The sequence below is a fragment of the Puma concolor genome, chromosome A3 (assembly GCF_028749965.1).
Source record: "Puma concolor isolate L17-30 chromosome A3, mPumCon1.1.hap2, whole genome shotgun sequence".
Taxonomy (NCBI): Eukaryota; Metazoa; Chordata; class Mammalia; order Carnivora; family Felidae; genus Puma; species Puma concolor.
The window spans coordinates 141,056,178-141,082,735 of NC_141669.1; the positions used below are offsets into that span (position 1 = coordinate 141,056,178).

Sequence of the window (26,558 nt, forward strand, 5' to 3'; positions counted from 1 at the left end):
GTACCCGTGGGGTTTGAACTCACACCCAAAATCAGGAGTCATATGCTCACTGATTGAGCCAGTCAGGTGCCCCTGTATTTATCTAACTTTAAAAGAGATACTTGCTTTGACTTACTTCAGATGTGGAGAAAAGTTGCAAGAGCAATGCACGTGTCTGCTCAGCTCTGAGGCCACCTGGATCTTAATTTATGGCAGCCACACTTGGATAAGTGCCAGGCTGCTGGAGCGTAGTCTTAGGGCTGGGGACTGGAGTGGAGAGCGTAAGAACTCTATTGTTTTCCAGAAATCTACAGAATTTGAGGGATTGTTTTGATCACACGTCAGGATTACCCTCTTTGAGAGGGGTGTAGTGATGTTAGTTGATGTTTATTAAGTAATTTGGAAGTTAGCTGAAGATGACAGATGAATATGTAAGTCCTTGTAGGCAGGGGCTGTGGCTTGAGAATCTCGGTCCACACGACAGCGCTGGGACTGCGTTGGGACTGTGGGGAGTCAGGCTGGGCTGGTGGGGATGGGTGACGGTGAGCCTGGAGGGAGCAGGTGCACTCTGTCCTTGGGGGCCTGTTCAAGAGAAGATGTGGTTTCTCTGTGGGTTCTCAGGTGGGTGTCTCGCCCTGAACTTTGGTTTAGCAAATCTGTTCGTTGATGTTACTTCAGTCTCCATTTGATATGACAGCTTTCTGAATTCCCCGACCTTGTTTCTGGGGAAATTAAAACAAAGTGAACACATAATCTTTTAAACCATAATAAGTTACATTGTTTTGTAAGTTTTTTATTTTAAAAATGAAACAAGATACAAATAAGAAAGCTGTAATTTTTTTTTACTACTGAAAGAATGTGTTTTCGTTATAGAATATTGGGACAGTGAGACCAAGTATAGATAAAAGGGTTATATTTGGTCATAAGTCCAGAAAGTGATAGTTAACATTGCTTCTTACACATGCAATTTAGTAACTTCCCATAATGTGTGTAGAGTTTTTATTTTGGAAGGGCGAAATACAGTTGTTCAGGGCTTTTTGTGACGCTTGTTATTAGTTATTACATAGACGTGCGTTATTTTATATACATCTAGTAATTAAGTATATGTGGTTTTGCATATTAAAGAAGGTTGAATTTCAGTCTTCTAGAATTCACTTCAAAAACTGGGGGACATGGATACATGTAGAAAGTCATCTCATTAAGTGGTTTTGGAAAAATGCTTGACTTTTAAAACTTCTGTTAGGAGTACTTTTTTTTTTTTAATTTTTTTTTTCAACGTTTTTATTTATTTATGGGACAGACAGAGACAGAGCATGAACGGGGGAGGGGCAGAGAGAGAGGGAGACACAGAATCGGAAACAGGCTCCAGGCTCCGAGCCATCAGCCCAGAGCCCGACACGGGGCTCGAACTCACGGACCGTGAGATCGTGACCTGGCTGAAGTCGGACGCTCAACCGACTGTGCCACCCAGGCGCCCCTGTTAGGAGTACTTTTTACGATACAAACCAGTGGGACAGTGCAGCCGACCATGCCCTCATGTAGTCTCAGCCCTGGCTACACAGCTTGTACATTTGCTTCTCCCACATCCGCTGGTGGTCTTTGCTGGGTCGTGTCAGGGTCAGTTTATCCTCTGCACTGGTGCAACACCTTTATTGCCCCCAGCAGCATGAACCCCAAAGCTTTATTCCAATGACTACCTGACAGCCAGTCCATATCTGTATTTTCTTAAGAAAAAAGCTTTTTAATGTTTATTCATTTACTTATTATTTTTAACATTTATTCATTTTTGAGAGTCAGAGGGAGAGCATGAGCAGGGGAGGGGGAGAGAGAGAGAGACAGAATCTGAAGCAGGCTGCAGGCTCTGAGCTGTTTGTTAGCACAGAGCCCGATGCGGGGCTCAAACCCACAAATTGCGAGACCATTACCTGAGCTAAAGTCAGATGCTCAACCGACTGAGCCACCCAGGCGCCCCAATGTTTATTTATTTTTGATAGAGACAGAGTGTGAGCAGGGGAGGGGCAGAGAGAGGGAGAGACACAGAATCCGAAGCAGGCTCCAGGCTCCGAGCTGTCGGCAAGCACAGAGCCTGACACAGGGCTCAAAGTCAACAACCGTGAGATCTTGAGCTGAGCTGAAGTCAGACGCTTAACTAACTGAGCCACCCAGGCACCCGCATATTTTTCTGCTGGTCTCCAGAACATAGTAGAACTGCTCTTTTCCAAACCAAGATGCAATCAAAACCACTCCTCATTTCCTGTCTCTTAAGTCTGTCCCCTTACCCTGCCTTTTTAAAGTTTTTGTGCCATTGGCTTTTTGAAGAGATCAGTTGTTTGGTGGCAGGGCGTGAGTTATGGAGTGGCTGCCCATCTCCTCGGGTGTCCTTAACCTGCTCACAGTATTCCCTGTGGAGTGGGAATTGGATCCTGAGGCTGCATTAAAATCAGGTAAGATGAGTTTGGCCAGAAAAGCTGACAGGGCAGCTTCTCTCCTATGTGTGTTGCTTTTCATTAGGAGCCATGAGGACTAACTGTCTCCAGCTTATGGGGAGGTGCTGGTCTTTTCCAAGCGCGTCGTTTGTCATAACACATTCCCGTGCCTGGTGTTCTCCTCTCTACCTTATGAAGAAAACGTAAATCTCAGTGTTAGGAAGTATTAGTTACGTGGGTCACATTAACTCTTGTTTAACTTGGTTGATGCTTTGTTACAGTAACCCATAAATTTCTTCTCAGTGCCTAGACCTGGTCCTAAACCACCAGAACCCAGTAGCTCCCTGTCCCTGAAGGCCAGTTGCATGGATTGATGAGACAGCCCATTAGTTCTGGCACATGGAGCAGAAAGCTGTCTTTAGAGGTGCACTGACTGCTTGGAAGGGAGGGAAGCAGTGACAGGCTGAGAGTCAGGTGAGCAACTAGGACAGTGGTTCAGTTTTCACAGGATGGATCTACCTTTGGGATTTTGTAGAATTTTAAAGGTGTAAATGCACTCATGTTCAAATGCAAGTATTTTTATCAGGGTAAGATAACCTGCGCCCTGTCCCTTTTTTTTTAAGTTTATTTATTTTGAGAGAGAGAGCGGGGAGAGAGCATGTGCACTTGAGCTCATGGGGGAGGGACAGTGAGAGAGAGAGAGAGAGAGAGAGAGAGAGAGAGAATCCTAAGCAGGCTTTGTGCTGTCAATGCAAAACCTGATGTGAGGTTGGATCTCATGAACCACGCATGGGATCATGACCTGAGCTGAAATCAAGAGTTGGATGCTTAACTGAATCATCCAGGCACCCCCAGCTTACTTTTATTTTAGTGAATTTCTGCCTGTTTTCATTTGGTAAATAATTGGGTCAATATAATTATGGATGTATCCATTGATACTTTAAAGTATATTTGATTTAGCTGCTGAGTGTGTGGAATTATTCTTTTGGTGACTTAATGAAGAATAATAAAATGATTTCGTTTCAGAATTGACGTCCAGTATTTCTCTTTTTTTGAGAGAGGGTGTGCATGTGCGAACGTGGGGGAAGGGGCAGAGGGAGAGGGAGAGAGAGAATCTTAATCAGACTCCATACCCAGCACAGAGCCTTATGCAGGCCTCAATCTCATGATCCTGGGATCATGACCTGAGCTGAAGGCAAGAGTAGGATGCTTAACCAACTGAGCCACCCAGGTGCCCTGACGTCGAGTATTTCTAATGGATGCACACATTTTACTTCCTAGGGAGCAAAGAGAGAAAGAAGAAATCGAGAAGTACCGAATGGAACGGCCCAAAATCCAACAACAATTCTCAGATCTGAAAGTAAGTGGATGGGTGACACGCACTTTCTCATGCATCTAAGTTACCCAGCAGAGAATGGGGTAGGATTGATGAGACTTTACTAACTTTGCTCTTTTTTAATTTTGTATCTTTTTAAATATTTACTTATTTATTTTGAAAGAGTGCGAGTGAGCATGAGCAGGCGAGGGGGAGAGAGAGGGGGAGAGAAAATCCTAAGCAGGCTCTGTGCTCAGTGAGGAGTCCGACATGGGGCTCCATCCCACAGCCATGGGATCGTGACCTGAGCCAAAATCGAGAGTTGAATGCTCAACTGACTGAGCCACCCAGGTGCCCCAGCTTGCTTTTATTAAATTCATGTGATAGCAGAAGGTCCCTGCTTTAGTGTTTAATTTTATGTATATGTGTGCAAAGAAAAAGTTCTTTCTCTCTCTGCTGAAAAAAATGGGACTTGTGAGCTTATTTTCTTAGTAACTTTAACTCTGTTTGTGCATGAGGTTCTCCACACAGTCCTCTGGGCTTTGACAGAACAATTTACATTTGAGTGAAATAGAGTAGGTCCAAGACATTGAATTTTTTGAGTGAAGTAGATAATTTCTGCATCAAAATTCTTTCTAAACCATGATGCTTTGGGGACCAGGGGTCAGGGAGAACATAGTTTTTCATGTGCACATGAAAGTCTACCAGAGAATTCATGTTTTTCGGGGGTCGAATGTTTCCAGAGGAAGTTGGCAGAAGTCACAGAAGAAGAGTGGCTGAGCATTCCCGAGGTTGGTGATGCCAGAAACAAACGCCAGCGGAACCCGCGCTATGAGAAGCTGACTCCCGTTCCCGACAGTTTCTTCGCCAAACATTTACAGACTGGAGAGAACCATACTTCAGTGGATCCTCGACAAACTGTGAGCATCTGAAAAGAAGGCGACTAGGTCTTTAGCCTCATTAGAGAGATCAGTAGTGGGAGCCATGGGTGGTGTTAGAGTAAGTGCTTCTGTGGTTCAGAAGCTGAACTGTGGCTGAGTCTGTATAGCTGCATGTATATCAGGCTACCCTGGAAAGATTTCAGAGTGATGGGATTCTTGTGCATGAAAATGCAACCCCGTGTTTTTTCTCCTCTCCCCCTCCTCCCCCAGCAATTTGGAGGTCTTAACACACCCTATCCAGGTGGACTGAACACCCCATACCCAGGTGGAATGACACCTGGATTGATGACACCTGGCACAGGTGAGCTGGACATGAGGAAGATCGGCCAAGCGAGGAATACTTTGATGGACATGAGGCTGAGCCAGGTGAGTCTGTGTTGCGTGGTGTCTTCCTACGATGTAGAAATTGCTTTCTGATGATCAAACTAACGTATGTTAGTGAAAAGTGCATATTTTGAAGTGCTTTGTCACAGGATACGCAGACCTGTGACGAAGTAGTGTCCTGGCAGGACCCTGCGTCCAGGCGGCCTGTGCATCTGCCTACAGGGCACGCACAGGTGTGGTGCAGTCAGCGCCAGCGGCAGAGGCCGGGCCGCGCGGTGCTCCTGTTCCCTCTCAGGGAGCTGAGGGTGCTCGCAGGTGACAGAGGGCTGCCTGACAGACCGAATGAAGGCACTCATGTCAAGCTGCGCGCTCTCTGTCAGTGCGGCTCGGTCCTTCCACCTTTATGCAGAAATTGAGTGCGGGTGTATATCCGCGGTGGAATATCACTCAGCCATACTAAAGAGGGAGAGCTGGTCATTTACAGCAACGTGGGTAAGCTCAGAAGACACTATGCTAAAAGAAGTAAGTCAGACAGAAAAAGACAAATACCAGATGATCTCATTTGTATGTGGAATTGAAAAAACAACCAACCAAAAAATAGACTCTTCAATACAGAGAACAAACTGGTGGTTGCCAGAGGGAGGAGGGAGGGTAGGTGAAATAGATAAATGGGGCTTAAGAGGTACAAACCGCCTATTGTAAAACAAGTCACCATGATGGAAAGTACAGCGTAGGGAATCGTCAGTAAAGTCGAGGTAGCGTTGTACGGTGGGTGACTGCATCGTGGTGAGCCCCGGGTGACGTATGGAGTTGTCGAATCAGCATTATACACCTGTTATACTTCGTATGGTAATTCTACTTCACTAAAAAAAAGTTAAATGTGCATATTTTCTGCCTGCACTTGAGTAAATTTGTCAGTGCTCTAGAAAACCCAGGTGAGGTGCAAAAACCTTTCTAATTATGACATGCACATCGGAAACCATGAAGGGAAATATTTCCAATTTGATTACGTACCAACGATAAACTTTTGCATGATAGAAAGCACTGTAAATTCACAAGAATGCACAATGTGGGAAGAAGAATCGTCACGTGCTCGACTGCCTGTGTTGCGTGTATGACCTTCCACGGTGTAGCCTCACACGGATGCACCTGCACATTCTTAGGAGGCGTCCGGGCCTACACCCTCACACCACCAGTGGATGACGTGGGCTGTGCAGCGGGAGCTACTTGTGACTAGAAGTGGCAAAACAGTGTAGTGAACATCTCAACCGTGACTGTTTGATGCAGCGAGAAACTTTCAGGTTTTCAGGGAACTTTTACTGTACTTGAGCTTTTTCTGGTGAGAAGTATTTTATAATACAGATCAGCGTACAAATCTAAAAAATTACACGTTTTTATGTTCCTGGATGTGTACCTACTCTATACTTCATAAATTGGGAAGTAGTTCACTGTTAATGGGTATCGTGATTGAATCTTTGAGGGACTTTGTGGGGTTTCATTATTATTATTATTTTTTTGCTGTTAGAAACCACGCTTTGGTGAGCTTGTTTGTGTATCTTTAAAATGGACTTGCGGGTTTTTTTCACCTAAGTGCTAAGCCGTCTCTCCAGCACACGGCATTTGAGAGCCCACGGCAGAGGCAGAGCTTTTGCGACCAGAGGCTTGCTGCGCTGGCTGAGGGCGGGGCACGCATCGCCTCTGTGGTCACTGTCACCGACCGGAGAGGCAAGCCCCCTGCGGCCAGCCAGCCTCCGTCTCGCTTCCGTTCTTGCCGGTGGCCTGGCTGCATCTTCTCCTGCGCGTCTCCTGTCCCAGCAGTGCCGTCAGTGCTGCTTCTGGCGCCTGCTTTGTCCGTTTCCCTCTTGTCTCGACCCTGCTCTGACGTAAATCATCATTCCTGTTGTGCGCGTCTTCAGGAGTTGTTTCTCTTCTAGGGTTTTTTATGGAATACAGAATAATTTCTTAAAAATCCTTTATGGTAACTTTTTTGTGGTAAAATACATGTGATAAAATTTACCATTTTAATGATTTTTCTTAACGTTTATTTTTGAAGGAGAGAGAGACAGAGTGAGCAGGGGAGGGGCAGAGAGAGAGGGAGGCACAGAATCCGAAGCAGGCTCCAGGCTCTGAGCCATCAGCACAGAGCCCGAGGTGGGACTCGAGCCCACAAACTGTGAGATCATGACCTGAGCCGAAGTCGGACGCTTCACCGACTGAGCCCCCCAGGCGCCCCCGTACTTAAGTGTACAGACAGTGGTGTTGAGTGCGTTCATGTTGTTACGTGACTGTCACTGCCGCCCGACTCCAGAACTTCTTCATCTTCCCAAACTGAAGCTCTGTCCGCATCGATGCTGATTTCCCAGTTTCCACCTCCAGCCCCTCTTAACTTCTTTTCTTTCTGTCTCTACGAATTTGACTTGACTCTTGCACGTACCCTCACGTGAGTGGATTCGCACAGCATCTGTCCTCTGTGACTGGCTTCATTTCCATTAGAGTGATGTTCTCAAGGCTCCTCCTGACTGTGGCGTGTGTCGGTACCTCTTTTCTTTTTCAAGCTGAAAAACACTCCATCGTGTGTATGTATAGATCCCATTTCGTCTGTTCTTTCGACAGACGCTTGGGTTGCTTCCACCTTTCGGCCATTGTGACTCGTGCTGCTGCGGACACGGGTGTGCGGGTAGCCGTTTGAGTCCCTGCTTCCGAGTTCCTTTGGGTGTAAACCCAGAAGTGGGTTGGTGGATCATGTGGTGACTCTCTGTTTACTTCTTTGAGCAGCTCTGCCTAAGGGTTGCAGTTTCTCCCTATCCTGGACATTTGTTATTTTCGGATATCCTGGTAACAGCCGTCGTAACAGGTGTGAAGTACTGTCTCGTCGCTGTGGTTTTCATTTGTGTTTCCCTGATGAATGTTGAGTGTCTTTCCATGTGGAGAAATGTCTTTTCATGTCTTTTCCTTGGAGCAAAGTCTACTCAAGTCCTTTACCCATTTTTTTGGTGTTATGGTTTTATTGACACAAATACAGCGTGCACATAAGCTGTCTGTTCATTTTGTTTGCTGCACAGCCTGGCTTGAGATTGGTGAGTCTCATGGCCGGCGGAGCTGCGCTTTCCACAGCGGTTTTGTGGTTCCTGGAGGGACCCCGTGAGCGGTCTCTGCATAGTAAGATCTGTTGCACGTCAGCAACGCTTCAAGCTCCTTGACATCGTGGACGAGGAACTTCCGGAAGCCACTGGGGAGCGTGTGCTTTGTTTTCTTGTTGCTCCCGTAACCGGTGCTGGCCATCAGGATCTGGCCCTTGAACCTTCTGTGCACTCTATTTTCCGTGCTTCTGGGTTTCTGCCAGTCGAGTTTAATTCGACACATGGGTCTGACTGGTGCTGGAGGAACTTGGTTCCCTTTCTGATGGTGCTGTGCTTCACCTGAGGTCTGAAGGCGGCCACGATGCCGGGGAGTGACAGCACCGAGGACGAGCTGCCCGTTTTTTTTCAAGAGCAGTTTTAGAGTCACACCAGAGTTGCGAGAAAAAGACAGATTTCCCATATGCCCTCTGTCCCCACACGTGCATAGCCTCTTCTATTGCCAGCATTCCCATCTGAGTGGGCCAGTCTTTAAAATTAATGAACCTACGTTTACAAATCATCATCCAAACCTGTAGTTGGTATTAGGGTTCACTCTTGGTGTTGTGCATTTTATGGATTCGGACAAACATATAATAACGTGTATCCACCATTGCATGGTTGACTCTTGAACAACGCAAGGGTTAGAGGCAGTGACTCCCTGCTCAATTGGAAATCCATGTGTAACTTTTTACTCCCCAGAAACTTAACTGCTAAAGCCTATTGTGGACTGGAAGCCTTACTGATCACTAACTGTTGATTAACGCCTATTTTCTGCATTGTATGTATCATGAACTGTATCCTCGCAATAAAGGGAGCTCAAGAAAAAACATTATTTAGAAAGTCGTAAGAGAAAATACATTTACAGTATTATCCTGTATTGAAGAAAATCCATGTAGACCCATGTAATTCAGCCATGTTGTTCAAGGGTCAGTTATTATATCACTAAAAAGAGGTTCGCTGCCTTTTAAGAGATATAAAAATTCCCCTGATAAGCTCTGCCAGCTCGTCCCTCCCTGCCTCTCCACCTCTAGCAATCACTGAACTTTTTACTGTCTTCATAGTTCTGCCTTTTCCAGAATGCCATATGATTGGAACCATTCAGTGCGTAGCTTTCTCAGATTGGCTTCTTTCAGTTAGTAACATGCATTTAAATTTCTTCCATGTCCTTTCTGTTGTTTTTTTTTTTAATTCACATTAGCTTAAAAACATTTTTTTGATGTTTTGTTTATTTTTGGGAGAGTACAAACGGGGGAGGGGCAGAGGGAGGGGGACAGAAGATCTGAAGCGGGCTCTACGCTGACAGCAGCAAGCTTGATGTGGGGCTTGACTCATGTGAGGTCATGACCTGAGCCAGTGTCGGGCATCTCACCAACTGAGCCACCAAGCCACCCAGGCACCCCTCACGTTAGCTTTAATTGTAATAAGATTTGGCATCTTTTTGCATGCTTAGTGGCTATTTCTTTTTAAAAAATGCTTTTAATTGCAGTGTAGCTGACACACAATGTTACATTAATTTCAAGTGTGCTTCTTTATGTCCTTTCATGGCTTCACAGCTCATTTCTTTCTGTCACTGAGCACTGCTCGTTTTCTGGATCTATTTCATCCATCATCTACTGAAGGACATCTTGGTTGCGTCTAAGTTTTGGCAGTTTTTTTTGTTTTGTTTTGTTTTAATTTTTTTTTAACGTTTATTTTTGAGACAGAGAGAGACACAGCATGAACAGGGGAGGGTCAGAGAGAGGGGGACACAGAATCTGAAGCAGGCTCCAGGCTCTGAGCTGTCAGCACAGAGCCCGACGCGGGGCTCGAACTCTGGGACCGCGAGATCATGACCTGAGCCGAAGTCGGCCGCTTAACCGACTGAGCCACCCAGGCGCCCCAGTTTTGACAGTTTTGAATAAAGCTGCTGTAAACGTTCGTGTGCAGTTTTGTGTGTGTGTACGTGTAATTTTTTAACTCTGGGTAAATACCAAAAAGTGTGACTATTGGATTATATGGTAAGAATATGTTTAGTTTTGTAAGAGACCAACGAACTGTCTCCCAAAGTGGCTGCACCGTTTGGCGTGCCCGCCGGCAACGCATGAGAGCTCCCGCCGCCCCACACCCTCACCGGCGTGTGGTGTCAGTGTTCTGGAAATTGCTCGTTCGAAGAGGTGTGTAGCAGTATCTTGTTTTCATTTGCATTTTTCTCTGGTGACATATGACGTGGAGCATCTTTTCATATTTATATTTGTCATCTGTATATCTTTGGTGAAGGGTCTGTTAGGGTCTTTGGCCCAGTTTTTAATTGGATTCTTTTCAGATTATTGAGTTTCAATTGTTCTTTCTATGTTTTGGATACACGTCCTTTATCAGATTTGTCTTTTTGAGTATTTGTTCCCAGTCTGCGGCTTGTTTTTTTATTCCCTTGACAATGCCTTTTTATTAAATTTATTTTTAAAATTTACATCCAAGTTAGCATCTAGTGCAACAATGATTTCAGGAGTAGATTCCTTAGTGCCCCTGACCCATTTAGCCCATCCCCCCTCCCACACCCCCCCCCCCCAGTAACCCTCAGTTTGTTCTCCATATTTGTGAGTCTCTTCTGTTTTGTCCCCCTCCCTGTTTCTATATTATTTTTGTTTCCCTCCCTTATGTTCATCTGTTTTTTCTCTTAAAGTCCTCATGTGAGTGAAGTCATATGATTTTTGTCTTTCTCTGACTGATTTCGCTTAGCATAATACCCTCCAGTTCCATCCACGTAGTTGCGAATGGCAAGATTTCATTCTTTTTGATTGCCGAGTAATACTCCATTGCATATATACACCATGTCTTTATCCATTCATCCATTGATGGACATTTGGGCTCTTTCCATACTTGGGCTGTTGTCGATAGTGCTGCTATAAACATTAGGGTGCATTGTCCCTTCAAAATAGCACAGCTGTATCCCTTGGATAAATACCTAGTAGTGCAATTGTTGGGTCGTAGGGTAGTTCTGTTTTTTATTTGAGGAACCGCCACACTGTTTTCCAGAGTGGCTGCACCAGCTTGCATTCCCACCAGCAGTGCAAGAGAGATCCCCTTTCTCCACATCCTCACCGACATCTGTTGTTACCTGAGTTGTTAACGTTAGTCGTTCTGACAGGGGTGAGGTGGTATCTCATTGTGGTTTTGATTTGTATTTCCCTGATGATAAATGACGTTGAGCACCTTCTCATGTGTCTGTTGGCCATCTGGATGTCTTCTTTGGAGAAGTGTCTGTTCATGTCTTTTGCCCATTTCTCCACTGGATTATTTGTGTTTTGGGTGTTGAGTTTGATAAGTTCTTTATAGATTTTGGATACTAACTCTTTATCTGATATGTCATTTGCAAATATCTTCTCCCATTCCTTCGGTTGCCATTTAGTTTTGCTGATTGTTTCCTTCGCTGTGCAGAAGCTTTTCATTTTGATGAGGTCCCAGTAGTTCATTTTTGCTTTTGTTTCCCTTGCCTCCAGAGACGTGTTGAGTAAGAAGTTGCTGCAGCCAAGATCAAAGAGGTTTTTGCCTGCTTTCTCCTTGAGGATTCTGATGGCTTCACTTAGGTCTTTCATCCATTTAGAGTTTAGTTTTGTGTCTGGTGTAAGAAAGCGGTCCAGGTTCATTCTTCTGCATGTCGCTGTCCAGTTTTCCCAGCACCACTTGCTGAAGAGACTGTCTTTATTCCATGGGATATTCTTTCCTGCTTTGTCAAAGATCAGTTGGCCATACGTTTGTGGGTCCATTTCTGGGTTCTTTATTCTGTTCCATTGATCTGAGTGTCTGTTTTTGTGCCAGACAATGCCTTTCACAGACAGAAATTTTTTAATATAAGGAAGTCTAATTTATCAGTTCTTTCATGGATGGTGCCTTTGGTGTTGTGTCTAAAAAGTCCTCACCAAGCCCCAGATCATCTACATTTTTTCCTATGCTACCATGTAAGAGTTTTATAGTTTCGTGTTTTATATTTAGGTTTGTATTCCATTTTGAATTAATTTTTGTGAGGGGTATAGAGTCTATGTCTAGATTCATTTCTTTGCATGTGGATGTCCAGTGGGTTTAGTGCCATTTGTTGAGGAGACTGTTCTTGCTCCATTATGTTGCCTTTGCTCCTCTGTCAAAGATCAGTTGACTGTATTTCTGGGCTCTGTGCTCGCCCCCCACCCCCGCCCCAAAGTAAGCTCCACACCCGACATGTGGCTTGAACTCAACAGCCCTGAGATCAAGAGTCCCATGCTCTACGGACTGAACTAGCCCCCTGGGCCCTGTTCTCTACCACTGATCCATTTGTCCATGTTTTCGACAGTACACACTTTCTTGGTTACTGTGGCTTTGCAGTGAGTCTGAAAGTTGGGTAGTATCAGCCCTCTGACCTCTTTCTTCTGCTTCAATATTGTGTCGGCCACTGCAGGCCTTCGTCTTTCTACATAAGCATTAGAATCAATGTGTTGATACCCATGGAATAACTGGTTGGGATTTTGATTGGGATTGCATTGAATCTATAGATCAAGGTGGGAGAACTGATATCTTAATGATATTAAGTCTTTTTTTCAGGAACATGGAGAGTAGATGATACTTTTTTATTTTGTTTTTTTAGAATTAAAAAAAAATTATTTTTAGCATTTTTTTTTTTTTGAGAGAGAGAGAGGGCACAAGTGAGTGACGGGCAGAGAGAAAGAGAGAGAGAAAGAGAGAGAAGTGGGGCTCACCTGAAGCGAGGCTCGTGCTCACCCAAGCAGGGCTCGAGCTCAGGAACCATGAGAGCCAAAGTCAGAAGCTTAATAGACTGAGCCACCCAGGCACCCGATACTTTGTTTTTAATTTCAGATTCCTTTTGTTCACTGCTGATATATGGGAAAGTGATGGACTTTTGTATGCAACCTTGTATCCTACACCCTTGCTATAATTGCTTATTAGGTCTGGGAATTTTTATGTTGATTCTTTGGATTTTCTACATACACAGTCATCTGCAAACAGAGCCTTATCTTTTCCATTCCAGTCTAGACCACTTTCCTCTTTCTCTTGTCTTGCTGAATTCACTTAGGACCCTCTGTCCACATTTCTTTGTTGTTGTTGTTGTGGTTACTGTTTATCAGGGTAATTTTAAGGTTCACAGAGAGAATTGTATAATGAACTGCTATTTGCTAATTTAAAGAAAGTTATTGAAATAATCTTTTTACTTTATAATTTCTAGGTTTTACTCATTCATAGGTAGACCTTATGTTTAGCTACGTTTTTTTCCCCATGGGGCTTTTATGATTTTTTTTTTTTTTTACAACTCTGTTTTATATATATATGTGTGTGATCATCACAAACTGTTGTTTTGAGTTAGTGTTGTTTTTCTACCTTTATAGTGTCCATATTCACTGGTGGTCAGGATTGTGGGAGGGGTCCTGGGGCTTCTGGGTACTTTGTTTTGGCGTCTTTGACTCCCCTCCAGTTCCTGTTTGACTTGTCCTGCCTTGCAGGTGTCTGACTCAGTGAGTGGGCAGACTGTGGTTGACCCCAAAGGCTATCTGACGGATTTAAACTCCATGATTCCGACCCACGGAGGGGACATCAAGTGAGTGCTCTGTGGAACTGGTGGGAAGGAGTGGGACTCAGGTTGCCTAGAGTGTTTTAGATTTTATTTGAAAAGTATACAGCCAAAATAGGACGTGGACGTTCTAAAAAACATGTGGTGAGATAGGTTGATTTTTATCTGTACGGTTAAGTATGTTGTGGATATGAAATATATTACAAATAATATTCAAAATTGGTGGGCATGCTGAACTAGAAGGCACCTTGCTAACTGTGTCCCACACGAGGACCCTCAAGCTCAGCGCCTGCCCGGCGCCTGGAGAGGTCTTAACAGCCTGTTTGCACGGGTGCCCCGCAGCCGTCTCAGAAGGGTGCTGGTCAGAGCTTTGAGCGGGTTTTGCCCCTTGGGACATCAGATTTGACAGTCCCTGCACTGGCGTCTTCGTTCTGGGCCTGGGCATCCCCTCAGCCTGACCCTGTGTGCCTTCTGACCCTTGCAGTGACATCAAGAAGGCACGGCTGCTCCTCAAGTCTGTGCGGGAGACAAACCCTCACCACCCACCAGCCTGGATTGCATCCGCCCGCCTGGAAGAAGTCACCGGGAAGCTGCAAGTAGCACGAAACCTCATCATGAAGGGGACGGAGATGTGCCCCAAGGTAAGGCTCGGGTTAGGGTTTTCCTGGAAGGCTGCACGATGCCAGCCGCGGAGGGACCCTCAGTGTCTGTAGCACGCGGGGCGTCTGTGAGAGGTAGACTTGAGGTAGAATGAACCTGCCTGCCTCTTGGTGTCGAGACTCCACACAGCTGGACAGACCAGGGGGAGGAGGCAAAAAGTGTGAAAGGGCTTTTTCCTGCTTATTTTCACTTAGAGTTTAAGGCTCATCTACGGTTAGTTTAATGGCAGGATAACCTTAACCAGACAGCTAAATTGGTCAGCTTTTCCACCCCACCTAATATAAGAGGCATAAAGATTAATTCTCACTCTTAGGAGACTATTCCAGTACTTTTTTGAGAGGTGGGGAGACTAGACAAGCTTTAAAAAGTCCTTTGAGACCCTCTAACGCACCATACATTTATTGTGCAGATGGGGTGCCCTTGGCAGTGAAAGATACCCTCTCTGAACCCTTAACACAGGACATCAGGCATAAATTAGAACTTCCCAGGCAATCCCACAGCCACATGCTGATACGTCTCCATTTCGTCTGTCGATTGACTCATCATCCCAAAGGGCAGACTGTTCGTCTCTCGTAGTGTTGTGTGTTTCCCCGACTTGGACACAGAGGTGCTGTAGCGACATTCCCAAGCATTGGCATTACAGGGCCCCCGGTGCAGGCGTGTTTGAGACCAAGCTCACGGACTTAGGTTTGATTGTAAAACCTGGGGCCATGGGTCTGATGAGCCCAGCCCCTCCTGTTCCTGAGGCTTTTGGGGTCGCCTGCTGCTCTGCCTCAGCTTACTGCCTGCACGGACACTTCTGTTGTTTTGTTTTGCCTCACAGAGTGAAGATGTCTGGCTAGAAGCAGCCAGGCTGCAGCCTGGGGACACAGCCAAAGCTGTGGTGGCCCAAGCTGTCCGTCACCTCCCTCAGTCTGTCAGGATTTACATCAGAGCAGCAGAGCTGGAAACAGACATTCGCGCCAAGAAGCGGGTTCTTCGCAAAGGTGAGCCTCCCTGGGGCTGCCATCACCAGCGGATGCATCTGGGGCTGTGACCCACGTGAGGCAGGCGCCACCTTCTCCACTCCTGGTGCCCGTGTTCTCACTCGGAGAGCAGACTCTTCACTGCTTTGCTCAGGCTTTTGGTGGAAACGGTTAGGGAATGGGTGATGTTTTCAGGCCTTTTTCTGGGCTGGGTTGCCTCTGCTCTTGGACCCTCTTGGATCGGGGGGTAGTTTCCACTCTGGATGAGGCACTCGGGTTTATATCCCACACCTGCCTTTTCCCGTTGTGTGACCTCGAGCACGGTAAGCAGTCACGCTGTGGCCCAGGTTTTGCCATCTGTAAGAACAGTGCTCATTCGGAACCTGCTTCTTGGGGCTTGATGTGGTGGTGTCTGTGGGGGGCAAGCCGGGCCAGCCCAGGGCGGGCTTTGGGGTGCCCGTCTTCTCCACTGTCAGGAACCTGACGCTGTGGCAGGTAGCGTGTCATGGTTTTAAGGCTGGACCAACTGGGTGGTCACAGCAGAGCTGTGTGTTAATGGGGTCCTTCCCGTCTCCTGAAACCCTTGCTAGGTCACGGGATAGCACCTGTCTTCTCGCCTGGTGCTTCAAGCAGAGTGGCATGTGCCATCGGCTCCTGTCACAGTGAATGGTTTGTATGGCGAGGAGGCTGTCCCCACCCAGGAGTCACTGCCCAGATGGAGCCTGTGTGGTGAACTGTCGTTGTTGCAGAGCTCGCGTTAAGAGCCGCGTTTCTCCCTGCACAGCCTGTGAAGTGGATGCTGCTTCTGGTCTCTGTTCCAGAGCAGATGCGCATGAGAGGGCTGGTCCGGAGTAAACCTGTGTCAGTAGCATAACTCTACTTGAATTGGTGGTGTGGGGAAAACGAGGTATGTTTTGTAGAATTGAGGGCAGTGTTCGGTGAGAGGTTCCCAGCGCTTGTTTTTAAGGTGGGTGTTTGAATGAGATGTTAAGAGGTGTGTGACCTCAGGCCATGCGAGTGTTCTCACACAGTTTCTGACTGTTTGTTCTCTGTGTTTGATTGAGGCGGGGCAGAGTCCCCCTTGTGCCTGTGTGTGTTCGTGCGTGTTTTCCTCTCTTGGGTCTGGTTCTTGATTGCAGCCCTATGACCCATTAAGTGCTCAGCCAGTCTTTTAAAATGAGGCCAGGAGCAGAAAGTTAGCACCTGTCTTGGTTTATAGAAATCGGCTTGTCTTTTTTTAGCCAGAAAATTAGTTCTTTAATGACAAACATATTAAACTGTGGGTAATTAGCATTATTTATTTAGGAAAGCTCTACTGAATCTCGCCTGCCACAACTCATGATGAATGTTCAAAATGTCTTTGTGGCCACTCCTTTTTCACCACCACATTACCTGGATTCATTTCCATCTGGCTTCAGATTTGGAGAGGGGAGCGGGCATGGAGGTGGGGCCTGCAGAGCAGTGTTGACTGATGGCTTTTCCAAGCTGTGCTGGATCTCTAGAGCAACGGCTCTCCTGCCTCTGCTTCTCTCAGAGAGCTGTGCTAAGGTAGAAAGAACATGGAGTCCCCAAGCTGGCCTCTGCCCCTAATCCCTGCTCTTGGTCCTGGCCTGCCCCTGGCCTCAGAGTATTTCCAAGAACAGCATTCTTTTTTCAGATGCCTGGGGCAGAGCTGGGTGCTGCTTCAGTTAGCTCTTGGTGAGAATCAAGGTGACAGCTACTTCCATCAGTGACTTAGGACACCTCTCCAGCCCTTAGTTGCTGGCGTGGGAGCTCTGGGTCTCAGTTGAATGCAGCTGACCGCTTAGTCTGTTGTTGGGAGGATTTGAACTTGGAACGCTAGTCTGACACCTGAGTGACCTTAAGCGTGGTATTAGACCTTTGAGCTGGTGTCCTTGTCTGTATAAGGGCAACATGTGGGCCTGAGGCTAGGCTATTGGCAGCCTCCTGTCAACTCGGCTCACTATGATAGACGTGAAGGTCTATGTTACTCTGCGATTAATACAGTCATAAAAGTGGAGTTATTTTACCCTGAAACCGTATATTTTGGTGCATAAATCATGGCAGCCTCCAGTGGCAGTCACTGTCGGGTCACTGTGAGCAGAGGGGTAGCACCTGAGTGTCCTCCCTGCAGGGCCATGGCTGGAGATCATGTTGGCCTCTGTGTGATCCTGTCTTCTGCTTGCGGGCATGTCTATTCCAGACTGCTCTTTTCCTACCTAGGCTGCCCCTTGTATACCGGCTGGCTGCAGCCTCTCAACATGGTAGCTGGCCTCTGGGAAGAGCTCTGGCAAGAGCCGAACCGGCTAGCAACAGCTGGCTTTAGCTTTAGTCCTCCGGGCTGCTGACGAGACAGCGGTGGAGGAGTTCCCACTGTCTTCCCAAAAAGTGGACACACACCAGCCCTGGGCGTCATACCCATCTCTTGGTGAAGGTAACGACCCTGTGAGTTCAGTCCCGCTGGAAAGTTCCAGATGCTAGAGACTGAATGATGAAGTTTACTTCCACTGATCTGCAGTATAATGCGGAGAAGGGAAGCAGGGGCAAAGTAGCTAACGTGTGCCTGCAGGGGTGTACTTGTGTGTCCTCGTGTTTCTGGCTGGTCACTTGGCTGGAGGGTAGGACTTTCTTCCTCCACTGCTTGTGCCCTCTGCTAGCACCTTACCTGGTCAGGGTCCTTTCCCGGACCGGGGACTCAAACTGTGAACTCCTGAAGTGGCTAGGTCCTCAGCGGTCTTGCTTTCTTGGGCTGCCACGCTTCCATTAACTAACTTTGGAAGTGGAAATCCTAAGCCAGGCCTTAGCACTCTCTGGGCTCTGGTCATGGGTTGTCCTTCCGCAGTACACAGTGCCACTCAGTCTCCCCTTGGGGGTGAGAGTTCCCCTCTCCAGCCCCGGCTGGTGCACTGGCCTCAGAGGGCTCATCTTTCAGTGTGGTAGAGCCGTGGCTCTGAGGCCTCCTGCAGAGTTCACAGGTGGGAACCAAGCTTTCCCAGTGGGTTGTGACCTGTAGTCTGGGGAGCTGCTCGGATGTCACTGCTTCTTCCTGGACCTGTGCGTTTTGGCTGCGTGAGAAGCACCCGTGTAGGCGGTTGCATCCCATGATATTGAAGCCTGTTGCTTCGGGGTGTTTCTCCCAGCCACGTTCGAAATGCTCACTAGTGTCCCATTGTTCTGCTAGGCCTTTGCTGCAAATGATGGGGATGTGGTAAGGCCAAGGGATCCCACAGTCTGAGCCCTTTGCTGCACGTTTTTCTCTGTGAAATCGGTTTCTTGAGTACGCGGTGGATGTGTGGTGCTGGAAGGGCTCTGTAGTCAGGGAAGGCACTTCCAACCCAGAGAGAACCAGTCCCTGCCGCTCCCAGTGGAATGGGTCCAGGGTGTTGTCCCAATCCAGGGGCTGGCTAGGGAATGGTTCCGGGTGAGGGGACTCAGCTCAGCAGTGGGCATCGTCAAGCCACCCTTGGGAGGGATTCCGTGAACTCCGAATGGCCCTCTGTGGTCCTGCTCCGTGGCGCTGGTACACAGCCCCGTGGATTGGGTGGGGGCGGCACGTCCCCTGAAGAGGAGGCCTGCCAATTGCTTCTGCTGGTGAGGGAGGCTCAGCTCCATTGGGCAGGGAGGCCTGCCCGTTCATCTGCTGGTGATGAAACCTGGCTTCATCCGGGTGCCCCCAGAAGACCCCAGTCTGTGCCCTGATTTCAGATGAAATCAGAGAGCTGCCTCAGAAGTGCTGTGCTTTCCTGGCTAGTGACCTGAGCTGTGCTGTTCTCCGTCAGCCCACCCCTGCCGGGGGCCTCCCGGAGAGCCTGGCCTCACCCTCTGCACGCTGCAGGGCTCTGTGTTGGTCTGCCTTCTGATTTGGACTTTTTGGTAAATTGTGTATGAAGAAAGGGTTCTGTTGCGTAAACAGAGGTTTGAAAGTTTCTGGACTGGACAAAGTTGTAGCCTCTTCTGGGAGTCCGTCCCCCTTCTCTGATGTCACTCCACATGCTGGCTGCCGTGGGCCACCAAAGGAGCCCACCTGCTGCGGAACCAGTCTGTCTGTGTCAGCGCACAGCGCTCCTCAGGGGCCAAGAAGGAGCCCACACCCAGCTGGCCCTCAGATGCACACCAGCCTGGGGAGATGTGTATCCCAGGGCCACTTCTCTTTCCTCCGATTTCTGCACACTCACTCACCTGCAACCCGCCCGGCCAGCCCTTCACACGTGGGTGATTGCCTTCTTGTGGTTCTTAACATTGGTTTTCAGGCCTGAGTGGGAGCAGAGATGGCACACAGCTCCCTGTGCCTCCCTCAGTTGTTTGCTGTGTCCTGGCCTTGCTTGTGATTGAAGATGTTCTGCCCTGGGCTTGGCTGTATCTGCCCCAGACTCGAGAGGACCCACATAAAGGGCTGCTCCTCAATCCTGGCCACCAAGGGAGGGATCTTTTGGCCCTGCTGGTGGCAGCGCTCTTTGTGACACAAGCATCCTGCTTCTGCTTCTGCTTTTCCATGACCTGATTTCTTGTCTGACCTTTCTCAGCCCTTGAACATGTTCCAAACTCGGTTCGCTTGTGGAAGGCGGCCGTTGAACTGGAAGAGCCTGAAGATGCTAGAATCATGCTCAGCCGAGCTGTGGAGTGCTGCCCCACCAGCGTGGAGGTGAGTCTGGCAGGCTCTGCCTGAGTCCAAGTGCAGCGTCTGGAAGTGGCATCGGCTGAGCATTGAGCTGTGATTTCTGGGGCCGTAAGGCAGGGTGAAATCATACGAGGCCACCTCGTAACATGGCTGCTGGGCAGAATGGCCAGCCTGGCCGTGGTCACTCGTGCTCCTAATGGAAGTGCAGAATGGAATCTTAGCTCGCCTCTGGCCCCTACAGAGAATTCTGTTGTGAGCACTCTTTTGCAAGGGCCTGTCCTTCTCATTCAGCTCAGAGTTTGTAAGTGGGACCTGCACAGTGGAGGGTGGTAGAAAATACTAATGGCGTCTTTCTCTCAGCCCAGCATGAGAGGTTCGTTGCCTCAAACTAGTTGGGTTTCTTTAGTTTCAAACATTCTGGTTCACAGCATTCTGTGCAATGATTTTTAGTGTTGGTTTTATGATATCCAACATGTCCTTAATTATCCTAAGGGGTATTGTGAAATTCTCCAAGCAAAATTAATCTTCATTTATGTAAAAGTAAATAGAGCCCTACACATCTTTGGTGATGAAATGCTGCAGAATGAACAGCCAGGATGTGAGAACCCCAGAAGGCTGAACAGCCGGGTGTCCTTTGTGAAGTCCGCAGTCGCGTCCTGCTCATCTTCTGTGCCACACCTGGAATGAGTCGGGCACAGTGTGTACATTTAACTGGTGTTTGAAACGTTTGACTGAGACTCTGTCGACTTCTCGTGTTCACCAGAGTCACTAAATAAGTCAGAAGCAGAATTGCACGGTTAATCAGATCAGGTGAAAAATGTTGCTGTATACGTTCATGGGCCCTGTTTAAAGGATCCTTGAGAGCTGTTAGAAAGAAGTTTGTGCAAGTGCTGCGGCCTGTTAAGGTTGGCTCAACGTTTGACCTGGCGGGTTGCGCTGAATGCTGTCCTCTTGTTTGCTGGTGTTGTCTCCCCACAGCTCTGGCTTGCTCTGGCAAGGCTAGAGACCTATGAAAATGCCCGCAAGGTCTTAAATAAGGCCCGGGAGAACATCCCTACAGACCGGCACATCTGGATCACGGCTGCCAAGCTGGAGGAAGCCAATGGCAACACGCAGATGGTGGAGAAGATCATTGACCGAGCCATCACCTCGCTGCGGGCTAACGGTGTGGAGATCAACCGCGAACAATGGATCCAGGTGAGGTCAGCAGGTAGGACTCTCCTCCATAAGCAGCTGTGTCTCGGTGTCTGCTTTAAACATGTACGTTGGGGGGCGTCTAGGTGGCTCAGGTCATGATCTCATGGTTCGTGAGTTCGAGCCCCGCGTCGGGCTCTGTGCTGACAGCTTAGAGCCTGTGTCGGATCCTCTGAACCCCTCTCTCTCTGCCCCTCCCCTGCTCTCTCTCTCTTTCAAAAATAAATAAACATTAAAAAAATAAATACAAATAAAAATGCATGTTGGGGGGTGCCTGGGTGGCTTAGTCAGTCAAACCAAGGTCTGACTCTTGGTTTCTGCTTAGGTCATGATCTCATGGTTTGTGAGTTCAAGCCCTGCCTCGGGCTCTGTGGTGAAAGTGTGGAGCCTGTTTGGGGTTTTCTCTCTCTCTCTCTCTCTCTCTCTCTCTCTCTCTCTCTCTCTCTCTCCCCCTCTCCCCCTCTCCCCCCCCCCCACCTTGCCCCTCTCCCGCTTGCATGTGCTTTTTCTCTCTCTCAAAATAAATAAATAAACTTAAAAAAAAACCACGTTGGAGTCTCTCATAGGGTAGGGGCTGGTGGATGCTAACTGAGGGTCGTCACGCTGGCAGGAAAGCAGGCATGTGTGGCTTTTCCTTAGTTTTTACAGAGTTGAGGGGCGCCTGGGTGGCGCAGTCGGTTAAGCGTCCGACTTCAACCAGGTCGCCATCTCGCGGTCCCTGAGTTCGAGCCCCGCGTCAGGCTCTGGGCTGATGGCTCAGAGCCTGGAGCCTGTTTCCGATTCTGCGTCTCCCTCTCTCTCTGCCCCTCCTCCGTTCATGCTCTGTCTCTCTCTGTCCCAAAAATAAATAAACGTTGAAAAAAAAAAAATTAAAAACACCTCTGGGCGGGGCGCCGGGGTGGCGCAGTCGGTTAAGCGTCCGACTTCAGCCAGGTCACGATCTCACAGTCCGTGAGTTCAAGCCCCGCGTCGGGCTCTGGGCTGATGGCTCAGAGCCTGGAGCCTGTTTCCGATTCTGTGTCTCCCTCTCTCTCTGCCCCTCCCCCGTTCATGCTCTGTCTCTCTCTGTCCCAAAAATAAATAAACGTTGGAAAAAAAAAAAAAATTTATAGAGTTGACACCCTGAGGACACCTGTGGGTTGAATACTCTGAAGAACTTTCTGCACACGGACACTAGTGAATAGTACCACTTTTCGAGGAGAAATAATACGATCTAAAGAGAACAGTAAGCCTGGGGCTGGTGAAGTCTCTGAAGATCTTCCGACCCGGCTTCCAGGATGGGCGACCTCTCCTGCCTTCCACTTGCGCCACGTGAGCTCTGTGGGCAAGGACTCCCCGTCTCCTGGGGGCCCGGCCTGTAGTGGAGTCAGCCTGGGGCGGGGAGTGCTTCTTGACCACCATCTGCTCCCCACCAAGGGCCCTATGCAGGCGGCCCTCTTGTTTCGCCTACTGCCCTTGGCATTAGGAGGTGGGAAGGTGGCCTCAGGCCTCCCGCCTCTTCCTTCTTGTGTTCCTGCTGCCACAGGTCTGCTTATAGCTCCAGTTGTCCGCCCGGGGGCCTCTCCCCTCCTGAGGAGGTGGCCTCGAGGGGTGCCGCCCCATTCCCAGGATCTCCTCTTGATCAGTACCTCTGCCCTGTGTGGGTGTCATGCCATGTGGCCTCTCTGTGTTTGGGCATTTTTTTTTTCTTTTTTTTTTTTAAATCCTGGCTGCAAGGTCTCACATGTCCCTCTAAAATTCAACCGTTGAGATTCAGCCCCTTTATTTCCTTGGTGTTTTTAGCCACGTTGTTACTTTCGATGCCTCCTTCCTTTGTGGAGACCCATGGAGACCCACGTTTCCAACTTGTGTCTTCTTCCTTCTGCCTGAAGGGCTGTAGCAGTTTCTTATGTAAATTCTTCCAGTTTTTACGTGTCTGGAAACTGTATTTGATCTGTTTTTGAAAGCTGTTTTCCCTTGGTATAGAATTTAGGTTGACGATCTTGTTCCGCAGTACTTTCAAGATACAACTTTTCTGTCTTCTCTTGTGTGTTATTTCCCATAAGGAATTTGTCATCTTTAGCTTTGTTTCTTCATACAGATTATCTTCTCTTTCTTTTTAAAACAATTAATGACTTAAGTTTTTTTTAACGTTTGTTTATTTTTGAGAGAGCGTGCGCGCGCACGTGAGTGGGGGAGGGGGAGGGACAGAGAGAGAGGGAGACCCAGAATCTGAAGCAGACTCCAGGCTCTGAACTCTCCTCACAGAGCCTGATGTGGGGCTCAAACTTAGCAGCTGTGACCTAAGCTGAAGTCAGATGCTTAACCGACTGAGCCATCCAGGTGCCCCTGTTGCAGCGCTTACCTTTAGATTTATGATCCATTTGAGTTTGTTTTTGGGTGTGGTGTGAGGGAAGGCTTTAACTTCGTTCTCCACGTGCATGGCCAGTGGTCATGGGTGTAAGAGTTTATTTCTGCACTCAGTCCTAGTCCTTGGACTGTATGTCTTTATGCTCGCCCTGTGGTATTCGGATGGCTGTAGCTTTGTAGAAAGCTTTGAAACCAGGAAGTGACAAAGTGTCCTTTGTCGTCTACAAGATTATTTTAGGTGTGCTTGATTCTTTGTGTTTCCATATGAATTTTAGGATCAGCTTGTCAGTTCCTGCAAAAGAGAAACTTGGGGGGCGCCTGGGTGGCTCAGTCGGTTAAGCGTCTGACTTCAGCTCAGATCATGATCTCGCAGTCCGTGAGTTCGAGCCCCGTGTCGGGCTCTGTGCTGACAGCTCGGAGCCTGGAGCCCGCTTCGGATTCTGTGTCTCCCTCTCTCTCTGCCCCTCCCCTGCTCATACTCTGTCTCTCTCTCTCTCAAAAATAAATAAAAACATTAAAAAAAATTAAAAAAAAATAAAAGAAACTTGGACCAGCTGGGATTTTGATAGGGATGTCATGGGACCTGCAGATTGCCTTGGGGACTGTTGGCATCCTGACAGTATTAAGTCTTCTGATCCATGAACATGGGGTGTCTTTCCATTGATTTAGGTCTTCAGCTTTTTCAGCAATGTCAGTGTACTAGTATTGCACTTTGTTTTATTCCAAATATGTTGTTATTTTTGATGCTATTGTAAGTGGAATTTTCGTGTCATTTTCAGGTGGTTCATTATTTGTGTATAGAAATACAGTAGACTTCTGAATATTGAGCTTGTGTGACCTTGCTGAAATCATTTATTAAATTGTAATAGATTTAATGGGTTCTGTAGGGTTTTCGGTATGCTAGATCATGCCATCTGCTTATACAATTTTACTTCTTTTTTTTTCCCCCTTCTGGATACCTTTTATTTCTTGTCTAATTGCCCTGATTAGAACCTCTAGTGAAATGTTGACTAGAAGTGGGGAGAACCAACATCTTTGTCTTCCTCCTGATCTTAGGGGGAAGTATCTAGGTTTTCCTGTTGAGTGTGGTGGTAGCTCTGTAGCTCATTGGTGCCTTAGTTATATTTTAAAGAACTTTTCTTCTTTTCTTTCCATTTCGTTTTGGATAACTTGTATGGCTTTGTCCTCAAAGTTTGTTCTTCTGTAACATCTGATCTGCTGTTTATCTCATCTAGGGGATTTTCCACTTCAGATCTTGTAGTTTTCATTTCTGTGAATTTAATTTTGGTCTTTTAAAAATGTCTTTCACATCTGTACAACCTTTTTTTTTTTTTTTTAAGAGAGAGTGTATATACGAGTGGAGGAGGGGCAGAGAGGGAGAGAGAGAATCCCAAGCAGGCTCCACATTCAGTGCAGAGCCCAGTGCAGGGCTTGATCATGATCCGAGCTGAAAGCAAGAGTTGGACGCTCAACCAGCAGAGCCACCCAGACACCCTTGTGCTGGTATTTTGGACACACAGACTCAATATAACGACTGTTTTAGTGCCCTTGTCTCCTAACTCTGATGTCTTTGTCCATTTGGGATTAATTTTGATAGATTTGTTAATCCTCTCGTTACAAGTTGCATATTCTTATTTCTTTGCATGGCTGGTAATGTTCAACTTGTTGCCAGATACCGTGAATTTCCCCTTGCTGGGTGCTGGGCAGTTTTGCATTCCTGTACGTCCTCTAGGCTTTCCTACTGGACCAGCTGGTGCTTTGGTCCTTTGGACTTGCTTCAATGCTTTGCTAGGTTGGACCCCAGCAGTAGTGGGTTTGGGACAGTTCAGGGCTAATCCCCCTGTGGAGGTGAGCCCTCTCTGTGCACTGTGCCCAGTGACCTGTGTCTCTCGGGGGTTTCCGGTCTGGCCATGGAAAGAGGCACTGTTCCTGGCCCCATGTGAGCTCTGAGGAGTGCTCTAACCATTGTGGATGGTTCTTTTCAAACACTCATGCTTTGTTTGGTGCTCAGTGAAGACCCCCAGGTGGCTCTCTGCAGAGCACATCGCCAGGGTTGTCTCTCCACTGCACTTTTCTTCTCTTGTACTTGATCCTGTGTACTGTATGCTTCTTCATCTTCTAGGGCTCAGCACCGCCTCCTCCAGCGTTCCCACCTGGGTCCCCCTCCCTGTTCTGCGGCCTGGAAACTCTCCAGGCGGTGAGCTGGGCTAACATGGGGCTCCCCTTGACTGCTTCTGCGTCTCAGTCCTCACAGCCCTTTGTTACCCGTGTCCAGCGTCTTGACAACGGCTGCTTCACAGGTGTTGTCTGGATTTCTCGTTGTCTCAGGAGCGGGGGCAGGGGGGTTCCGGCTCAGTCAGCAGCTTCTCTGGTTCTCTGAGGGCTTTTTGGAGGCTGACTGTGCACCTGGCAGGCCTTACCTGCTCCAGCTCTCTGCCTTCTAGGTCTCCCTGGAGCCCCGTTTTGCACAGAGTGGAGGCGAGCGCCCTGTGCCCCCGGAAATGCCCACGCACGTCAATTACCATTCCTAACCCCCCTTTTGGGGCACACTGGCTTGGCCACAGTGAGTCCCGTTTCTTCTGCCAGCCCGTGTTTCCATCTTGTCAGGAAGGATTACTGCAAGAGGGGATGGTAGGTGTCCTGTCTCCTTGCTGGTTCTCAGACCAGCTTCCTGTAAACCCTCCATTAAGACACTGGCTTTGTGCAGAAAAATACACAGCACGAGCTAGAAGTTTTTAAAATTTTCCTCAAAATTTGGGGCACCTGGGTGGCTCAGTCAGTTAAGCGTCAGACTCTTGATTTCAGCTCAGGTCATGATCTCACGGTTTGTGTGTTCGAGCCCCGTGTTGGGCTCTGTGCTGGCAGCTTGGAGCCTGCTTGGGGTCCTCTCTCTCCCGTCTGCCCCTCTGCCCCTCCCCTGCTCATGCTCTTTCTCTCTTTCTCTCTCAAAAGTAAGTAAACATTTAAAATTAAGTAAGAAATAAGCTTTCCTCAAAATTTGTGTTTTGCTTCTGTTTGCTTCTGTTTGAATGTGATGAAGGGATCTGAAAGCACACGAGTCTTGCCTGGTCTTCTTAAGGCTAGCACATAAAACGTGTCTTTGTGGTGTCCTGCAAAGAGGGTTACGGCTGAGGG

The 26,558-nt window shown here is 47.9% G+C and overlaps 1 protein-coding gene across 1 annotated transcript in view; it reads left to right on the forward strand.

The window, feature by feature from the left end:
• The window catches only part of PRPF6 (pre-mRNA processing factor 6), a 47,982-nt gene that overhangs the window by 4,225 nt on the left and 17,199 nt on the right, over window positions 1-26,558 (forward strand). The window contains exons 4-11 of the mRNA XM_086702753.1: window positions 3,687-3,765; window positions 4,464-4,640; window positions 4,872-5,027; window positions 13,570-13,664; window positions 14,122-14,278; window positions 15,121-15,283; window positions 19,786-19,904; window positions 20,859-21,077. Coding sequence (XP_086558879.1) covers window positions 3,687-3,765; window positions 4,464-4,640; window positions 4,872-5,027; window positions 13,570-13,664; window positions 14,122-14,278; window positions 15,121-15,283; window positions 19,786-19,904; window positions 20,859-21,077 — 1,165 coding nt within the window. The remainder of the gene's footprint in view (window positions 1-3,686; window positions 3,766-4,463; window positions 4,641-4,871; window positions 5,028-13,569; window positions 13,665-14,121; window positions 14,279-15,120; window positions 15,284-19,785; window positions 19,905-20,858; window positions 21,078-26,558) is intronic.